Source organism: Wasmannia auropunctata, unplaced genomic scaffold, assembly GCF_000956235.1.
Source record: "Wasmannia auropunctata unplaced genomic scaffold, wasmannia.A_1.0 LD336022.1, whole genome shotgun sequence".
Classification (NCBI taxonomy): domain Eukaryota; kingdom Metazoa; phylum Arthropoda; class Insecta; order Hymenoptera; family Formicidae; genus Wasmannia; species Wasmannia auropunctata.
The window spans coordinates 71,663-81,614 of NW_012026868.1; the positions used below are offsets into that span (position 1 = coordinate 71,663).

At 36.2% G+C, this 9,952-nt stretch overlaps 1 protein-coding gene across 1 annotated transcript; it reads left to right on the top strand.

Annotated features, from left to right (window-relative positions):
- Window positions 1–272: 272 nt before the first annotated feature.
- Window positions 273–7,432, top strand: LOC105453045 (facilitated trehalose transporter Tret1-like). The gene is made up of 5 exons (XM_011694703.1): window positions 273–594; window positions 3,589–4,118; window positions 4,341–4,646; window positions 5,075–5,277; window positions 5,499–7,432. Exons 1-5 carry the CDS (start codon window positions 513–515, stop codon window positions 5,791–5,793), a joined length of 1,416 nt encoding a protein of 471 aa, XP_011693005.1. The 5' UTR covers window positions 273–512; the 3' UTR covers window positions 5,794–7,432.
- Window positions 7,433–9,952: the final 2,520 nt, after the last annotated feature.

Below are 9,952 nucleotides of genomic sequence, written 5' to 3' on the forward strand. Positions count from 1 at the left end.
CACTGACAATTTTTAATTCATTTCTATTAAGCAAAAAAATCCTGAAAAGCGTGACGGAAGCCGCGGCGATCGAAGCACAGCGTCCCGATTTTACGGAAGCGCGCGTCGCTCTCGCTCGCGGATTTTCGACTCCGCATTCATTTCCGCGATTATCGTGACTTCTAAATCTTTTTACCGTTTCAATCGAGCCAGATAAGCGAGAGATTAGTGATAATGGTGACCAGATAGTGACGGTGGTGATATACGATGGCCCCGATGTTGCCGCCGTCCATTCGGTGCGTTTCGCGCGCTTTGCGTCGGTGCCGAAACATTTATAAGTTCGCATCTTCCATTTATCTCCGGTGAACTTTTCTGTTATTCGTGGCGAAAAATCAAAGGAGACAGGCGCGCGAAACGCGTTAATTAAAGAGCGACGAGTCCGAGTTGCCGAGCACGAAGTCGTTCTTTTTCGATATTGCTTGAAGAAGCGCAGGCTGAGAAGAATAGAGTCGCCGAGAAGAATAGAAGAGAAGATGGAGGGAACGGGGATGATTAGCGGAGTTCCTGTGCGCCAGGAAGGCAGGAAGCTGTGGCAGTATCTTGCCTCCATTTCCGGTATTTAACGGTGTATATTAACATTCGCGGTTATCTTCTTTCGTACTCTACGAGTTAGGAAATTAGATAGATTGAATGAAGCGTCGGATCCGCATTCGAGAGTGACGGCGTGGAGGCTGTGCAAAATCTCATTCTTATATGATTACTTACTTAAACGTTTATAATTGATACATTATGTAATCGCGTTTTTGAAATGCGATGCTATGAGGTGTATATATGTTTCTAAATTCAAAGCGCGTATCAGTAAATAAACGGCGCATCGAAAACGTATTTCAGACAAAATTTACATTATTTATTCGTGAGTTCAATTGTGCCGTTCAAAGAGAGTGCGGAATATATGTTATTTCAAGTTGTGTGTACAATGAATATTGCAAATGTGCAACCAAATCGGATACACCATTAATAATATTTAACATTAATCTCTGCAGTTAGGCAATTTATTTTTTAATCTATATGTTTAAACGTCAATATTGAAATATCTGATATTATTTATATTTAATCAAATATATGATATTATTTGATATTATTATATTCGATATTATATTTACACAATGTGTCATCTTTAATGCATATCTCCTAATTTTATCGATGTGTTTATGTTTAAAAATTTGTTCTTAAATAAAGATGAGTAGAAATTATCTTGAAGTGAGTACAGAAATATAGATTACAGTATTTGTCTTTCTTGAATTAAAATCTGCAGACAACGAATAAATAATGTTAGTTTAATTTTCAATAAAAAAATACGATTTTTTTATTTTATCTCCTTAGCTCAAATTTACTTTTAAGAAATAAGCAAAAGTTGAATTAAGGACTGTCTCAACTTATTTCATAAAATAATTGTTCAATTAGATAGTATCAGCTTACTATAGCATACTTATCGTGCTGATAATCGTTAATCGCGATCGTTACGTCGTTATCGAAATATATATATTATCAATTGACGTGACTGCGAGAAACTTGAACAATCACGTAACTTTACTTAAATAATTTAATACTCAAATTTTTAATTCTACTTGGCAAAAATCATTTTTTTTTTCTTAGAGGGTTTATATCTCCTGAAGATTAAATTATTATAGATGCAGGTATAGTATAATAAATTTCTTGTATTGATTCTTTCTGTTTATGAAATTGCTGGATCACAAGTAGAGATCAAAAGATCATTAGCTTACAATTTAATTAAATTAAAGAGGTGCAATCGGATACATGTATAATATCTTAATACATCTCGATAAAGTCTTTATTAGCCGCAAGATCTGCTTGTTAAAAAATTACATTCTTCTGTCAATAAAAGTACTCGAGTTTTCCGATCGAGGAAGATGGTAATGACATTAACAACAAAGCGTTTCAATTTTTTATTCTTTTAACGAAAACATCTATTAGCGATACCTACGGTTTTCATTTATAATTAATTTTACTTACATTTTATCTGACGTAGATAATTAAATTTGCATTCCAAACAGCTGAAGTCACGTAAAAACGTAAATCGATATTCTGCCAAGAGGATGTATACATACAATCTTTTATTAAAAAGTTTTATAAATAAAGCGCTATTAATCAGGGCATTATTATGGAGTGGACGTTAATTAGCGTTTGTGCGATTTCACTGAATTAAAGTTCACAGTAAATCTACCGTTTGATTTTGAGTGGAGTTTCTGCGAATCGAGCGAGAAGTGGAATTTAACTTGACACCAAGTTTGTTACGCTACTCACAATCCGTCGGATTGCACCTGTTATATATTGATTAAACTTCACTATAAGTATAATCGTGAAAAAGAGGAGGACATTACGCTTGCAGAAACTGTCTCCCAAGTTTCTTGACTTTCCTGGAAAATTAGATACAGCGAGATCGCAGTTTCGTCGCGATAGTAGTCAAGCCGTTCGTTATTAAATCTCTCCGAGTAAGCTCGCGTATCTCCTCGCTTACGAACTCCAAAACTCGACCGTGATATAGTTTATTGAAACAAGCGTCGCACTTTGCTCCGGTCGCGAGAGAGACGGAGAGGTATGTCCGTCACGCCGGTGAGATCCGACGACGGTGTGTTTTGTGAGTGTGCGCTCGAGATCTTAAAGGAGACAGTGGATCCGCTGTCCCGCGTAATTTTAAAATTCCGGGAATCGACTCGATTCATTCCCGACGTGTCATAATGCACCACTGTCATCCACTCTCGACGGGGCGGATTGTTATCGACGGCTGGATTTTCGGTGCCCGATAAAGTAATTCGGCCCATCTGTCCGCCTTATCGCGCGCGCCGCACATAATTGTTTCTGAGCATCGAGCAGCGGATTAGCATGATGTGGAAAGGACTTAATTTATAATTATCGCATTAATGTTTGCGCGTATCGCCATTCGGCGCCGGTGATACGGTATATATATATAGATTGTAAGAAAGAAACTGTTCACTGAGAGGATATAGAGCGGCAAGTTGTTCAATGAGTTTATGAAATTCGGCATGTCTTTTTTCGAGAAAGATAAACTATTTCTGGCAGATAATCTGGCTCGTATTTCACCAAACGCGAACGTAAATATATAAATGGGTAATGATATAAATAGGCTAGCAGAGCGATTGATAAGAATTGTGCTAATGTCTAGATGAAAGTACGACAGAAATCACGAGCGACAAATTTCCAAGAAGTAAGACAAATGTAATATTCAATTCTCAAACTTCTAATATTGAATGTAATATTCAGTTCGTGAACTCCTAATATTAAATGTAATATTCAGTTCTTAAACACTTAATATTAAAATAAGCGTAGTTAAGTTTCCTCGCTCGGAAAGGCTCATTCACAGACATTTCGTAATTCGCACGATTCTAATAAGATTCCAGAAAGTAATCAGAGAGACAGTTATTTGCGATATCTATTAACCTTCTCGAACTTAATCAGTTAGAAGATATATATTTAATTTTAAATGCTAAGTAAAACAGCTGGCGCTCGGAGGCTGAGGCTCCTTAAGTTTTCCCTTTAATCGATTCGGCCGCTTTAAAATGCTTTCAGCCTGCTTGATGGCGCTCAGCGTCGGCACCGCCCTGGCCTGGACGTCTCCCGTTCTGCCCCAGCTGTACGAGGAGACCTCCTGGCTGGTTATCACCAAGGAGGAGGGCTCCTGGGTGGGCTCGCTGCTGGCCCTGGGCGCAATCCTGGGCGCCGTGCCGTCCGGGCCGATGGCCGACAAGCTCGGCCGGAAGAGAACGCTCCTTCTGCTGGCGGCTCCGTTTCTCGTGGCCTGGGTGATCATCGTATTCGCCTCCAAACTGTGGCTGATCTACCTGGCCAGATTTGTGATCGGCGCCGCCGTCGGGGCGGCCTGCGTCGTCGTGCCGACTTACATTTCCGAAATTGCGGAGACTTCAACTCGGGGCTCCCTCGGCGCCATGTTTCAGCTGTTCATCACGGTCGGGATCTTGCTGGCCTTCGTACTCGGTGCCGTGATGAACTACACGGCGTTCGCGATAGTCTGCGGCCTCATAGTGGTCGGCTTCATCTTTTGTTTTGTGTGGATGCCGGAGTCGCCTGTTTGGCTGGTGGTGAGTCGACAGAATCTTCCCCGATTTGCGCCTTTCTATATTATTTTTCCACGTTTCGGCTGTTAAATTATATTCTAAAATGATATAAATATAAAATCATATAATTTTATAGAAATAAAATAATTTTACAATTGACGACCGTTCAATCGAAGCAAATAATTGAACCGTGACGGTCGAATTTATTCACGAAGAATAATTTTGATCTATCTCGAACCTTTACAGAACCAAGGGCGGAAACCGGAAGCCGCAGTAGCGATGTCAGTCCTCCGAGGAGACTCTTATGATCCGTCGGAGGAACTCGCGGAAGCGCAGCGAGAAGCTGAGCAGGCAGCGTTGAGAAAATCGACAATACTCGATCTTATACGAAGCCCGGTATCCAGAAGAGCTTTGCTCGCCTCGTTGGGCGGCATGTTCTTTCAACAATTATCCGGCATAAACGCGGTGATTTTCTATACCGTCACCATCTTCCAGGCATCCGGGAGCTCGATGTCGCCTGAAGTCGCCTCTATAATTGTGGCAATTGTTCAGGTGCGACATGTATATATCTCGCACAAAAGCTTATACCTGCTTTTATAGATTTTTCTATAGAACACACTTTTACTTATATAACTCCGTTTATAGAGAAGAATTGAACGTCTGAAAAAAACATTTCCATAATAATACTTCTGTTCAGATAAGGAATACGAAGTAAAAAACTCTTGGAAATTTTCGGAGTCTGATTAAAATGTAATTAGAATTTTTTTTGCGAGTTAATTGTGCCGAACGTGATTTTCTGTTATTCGTCGCAGTTTTTTTCTTTCTGTTTTTCGTCGTTGAATTTTACATGCAGATATTCGTTGTCGGCACGATATGTATCAAATGTTGTATATCTATCCACATGCCTTGCAATTATTATTAACTACTTAATCGTCGTCGGATGACGATGTTTAGCTTGATAAAGCCGTTATTTCTGGCAGATGATTACGACAGGCGTAGCAGCGCTGATCGTGGATCGCGCCGGAAGGAAGCCGCTGCTAATATTTTCCTCGAGTGTTATGCTAGTCAGTCTCGTGGCCCTCGGTTCGTATTTTAATATTAAGACGAGCGGAAGTGATGTCAGTAATCTCGGCTGGCTACCGCTCACATCCCTGACGTTATTCATGATTTCCTTCTCCATCGGGTGAGTACTGCAATTAACTGCATCGGATTTTTTAAACAGTCTGAAATAATATATTTAGAATAGATTATTCCGGTGTAAACTCTCTCTTCTTCTATCTATTTATTATATATAGATGGCCGAATAATTTTGAATAACCAAATTTTTTATAACCAAAGTGTTTGATACCGCGAATCAGTATAAAAAAAAAGAGAAAGGCGTCAACTGTAGCGCAACATTTATAGGATGGGCCCGATACCGTGGATGCTGATGGCCGAACTGTTCCCCGCGGAGACGAAGGCGGTTGCCTCCGGTATCGCCGTGATGCTGAACTGGTTCCTGGTGTTCCTCGTGACGAAGACCTTCCCGGCGATGAACGAGGGCTTGGGCGCGGACGTAACTTTCTGGATCTTCGCCGCGATCATGGCGGCCGGCACCGCGTTTACGTACTTTTTCATACCGGAAACCAAGGGGAAAACCTCTCAGGAGATTCAGGATGAGTTGCAGGGCAATGCGCGATCGAAGAGGACGAATGCCTAAATTGTATCGAGTTTTAGCATTGCTAAACTTGCTTCTAGCGCGACTGTTGTTTCGAAAACGATATTTACCTGAGTAAAATAATTAATTAAATCTTTGATTATTATCGAGTTAAGTTGCAAGAAGACCTTGGTACAACAAAGTATGAGGAGACACACGGAATAAAACTTTTTCAACAGCATCAAGAAATGAGCTGCTAAGAAAGTGAAAGTCTTATAAATGATTTATTATCTTACGCGTAAATTATCCCACATTCGAACGTATCATTCTAAAGGACCCGGCGTTAATCAAATTAATTTCGATAAAATTGGCTGAAACTGTGATATTCTGTAGATTATGAGATGCTAATCAAGAGTTTCCATGGGTGAAACAATAAAAAATAAATTTTGCTGCATCATTTGAAAGTTGCTATTTTAAATCTCATCGGTCTGAAAAGTACTTTTTTCTCTACACAATTTGTTCTTTAACTATATTTATATGTATATATAATTATATACTTATGTTTTTTATGGTTTAATTTCCATACATGTTTCCATTTCTTATTGAGTAGGCTCATATCTCTGTCTATGTGTGTGTGCGCGCGCAAAGAATGATATAAATGTATATGTATCGGTATGTGTGTCATGAATTTTTTATTGTAATTTGTATGGTTTTTTTACTTACGAAAAATAACCCGTCACGTCCATCTACCAACCGTGCCGCGTACTGCTCGCGAGTAAACGAGTTTATTACGTCGCGCGCGAGAACCGTATCTTATATATCGTATTTTCTACGACTTTAGACAAAAATAGCTTGCGACTAAATATAATAGTTTCTGTTACGTACAGCGCAGACAGAGTAGCGATCTGAGCATTAATAAATAACTCCTATTATTTTATAAAGTTAATGTTATAAGGAAAATAGTGGATTATTTAAACCTATTGCAAAATAAAGTGGTGATTAAGAACTTTGAAGTAAGTGCGTTGGACATATTAATGGAATAGCTAGAACTTCCGTCAGTGCTTCTATCCAAAAATACAAAAGATAAAGTATATAAATAATATTTCCTGTGTATTTTTACCACGCATGTACAGTCACATACACACATGTATGCATATAGTTTTAGATGTAATAATGTTAGAAATACTAATGGAATTGTCATCGACACAGATACACACGTACACGGATACATATACATGCCATACCACCCTCTCCTCCCCCGCGCTCAAACAAAGAGAAAGAGAGAGATTTACTTAATAACTAACACATGTATGATTATTATATAAATGCCTATACAGTTAAAGAAAATAAGACTATGTACTTTTATAAAGGTACTTTTCAGACCGATGAGACTCAAAAATAGCAACTTTCAAATGCTACAGCAAAATCTATCCATTTTTGATGGTTTTATCTAAAATTTTTTATCAGTATCTCATAATCTTCAAAATATCACAGTTTCAACCAATTTAACCGAAGCCAATTTGTCACTTTTCCTATATAATTAGTGCGGAATTTTTTATGATATATAATTTTTGTTCACACAGGTTCATCGGTGTGCACGACGCGCGAAATTTTCATCAGTTGCGTATATTTGTTAATTATTGTTTAAATACATGTGCATTATCATATAAAAAAACAATAAAGAGCAATACTTTAATATCAAGCATTATTGTATCACTTTATTTTGGGATTTCATTTTGCAATTAATACTAAATATATATTTGATCGCCTCTGTCGTATTCCAGTTATACATAAAGAAATATACATACATTTAGTTAGGTAATCTTTTATATTATAACTAGATATAAGATTCATTGCGACAATAATAGATGTTATATATATTAAATAAATTTTAGTTTACTATAAATATATTAAAAAATATTTTTAAAACAGACGACTATTAATACGTTACTACATAAATTTCGTAATATATTATTACAAGTTAATGTAGAGGCGCGATATGTGATATTTTATTGAAGCTTACGATCCGCATTCAGAACGCGCTTTTATCGATAAATGTGCATTTTTATTATATCTTTGAAATTTTATGTTATACGTAATATAAATTGTATCATGTTAGCACTCTAATATCGTAGCCTATTCTGAATACGAACCTATATGTACATACATAGATTGCATTACACGTAATGCGACTTGAACAATAAACAATTTTTTAAATAAAAAAATAAAAAAATAACAGAAACAAATAAATTATTATTTTTGTCTTATTTTTTCTTATTGTCTTACCCTTTCTGCAATCGCAGAAAACAGATGTAACCCTGAAATAAATATTTTTTGAAACGATTAATGTAAAGCAATTTCCATTAATTACATTTTTTTTTAAATTATATGATAACGCGCGTCATTATTTTTCTGTTCTAGAATACGGCAAAAGTAAAGCGCTACTACGTAGTTCTGGAGAATGAAAAAAATTTTTACATTAGTATATATAGGTGCGTCTTACGTTCATTATCTTCTTTTTCGCGTGAAACGGTGTCTTCATGACGAGCAGAATATCTTACGGTAAGATAACGCAGATTACGATTGAGGCTATCGAGGAGCTGTTTAACCGCTATAGATTAAATTCGCAAACAATTTGACGCGAATTGTGTGACAAAATTTAACTTTCCATCCATAATTTTGTGCTCCCGTTCACCCGACGCGTAACATTTAAATTTTAGAACTGCCCGATCAAAGATTTAATCTTAAACATGTAACATCTTGCGATAGAAGAGATTTTTGCAACCTGCGCACTTACCTCTAATCTTATTTTTTTACTTTACGCTTGACAATCTTGGGAAATATATAATTAGAAAATGTTTGCTGTCTCACAAGCAAATGTCTCAGACTGTCTTAAATATTGAAATGACGTTGTTTCACTACGCTAATTATCTGCACCTGAACGGAAAGTTATTATACATATACGTATTTCCTCATGTGTGCAGCTCACTTTGTGTAATACATTACACATAATTGTAACCGTGACTTTGCTGGCTTGTGATATTGCGCGCACTTACCATGGAACTTCCCTATGCGGTAAGACGTACTGATAAAATAACGATTGTTGAATCGATCGGCATACATTCAATTTTTTATTGCTCCAAGGTTATCATAGAAAGTGCGAAGTTATCGCCGTTCTTCCTGAAATCGACGAACGAGATTAGAAAGGAATGCGACTACCATTAACTCTTCGTACATGCGTACATATGTATATATGCGAGAAATTCTAAATTAAAAAATTTTCAATTCAAATTAAAAATGTAATTAAAATATAAAAGACAATTTTTTCCTGTACAAAATAATTGATTAAAAGTTAATTAACACTGAAAGTATAATTAAGTTTTTTTTATACTTCACACCTTTTAGTTATTTTACAGTAAACTTCAAAATTTTACAAAAATTAGATTTTATAACAAATAAGAACTTGATTCGTTTTCTAAAATACTTAAAATCCTAATGCTCGCGGCGCATGACGGATTTTCATTAAAATTTTATCGAGATAATGTAACTCCATTCCAACTTAGGCTCTTTAATTTAATGACTGGCTGAAAACGCTTTTGTATTATCCACTAAATGATGCAGTATCCTGTTTCATTTTCATAAGACAATAGATATTTAAACTTCAATTTGACGAGAATAAGCGTAAATATAAAATTTATGTTGAAAATTAAAATTAAAATAAATCTTATTTTATTTTTGCATCAAAAGTTTATGTCAAAACAAAGCGTACACTTAAACTTGGTAAATGCAAAAATAAGAAATAAGTATTTATTTTATTAGAATTTTCACAAAAAGCAATCACCGATTAATTCTTAAATAACAAATAATTAAAAAATATAAATCGAGAAACATATATAAACGAGAAATATACAGATCTTTGCTTATAAAAAATGAAACGACAAAGACAGAATCGTTGCGATAAAACGATTCCTACAGTATGACGTATATCAAGTTTTTTCTTCATACATAGGAAATCTACCGAAGACACTCGAGAAAGTTATGCAGCAAAATCATACCTTCCTCGTTCAACGATAAGGAATTATCGACAGAATCCCGTTAATATAATGTCATTTCCTCACAGGAAATTCAAACAAAACTTTCCAGAAGAACTTAAGACTGGTGAGATTGCAAGAAAATTACGGAAAATTTCAGATTTTCTACAATTTGTGTGAAATGGCACTCT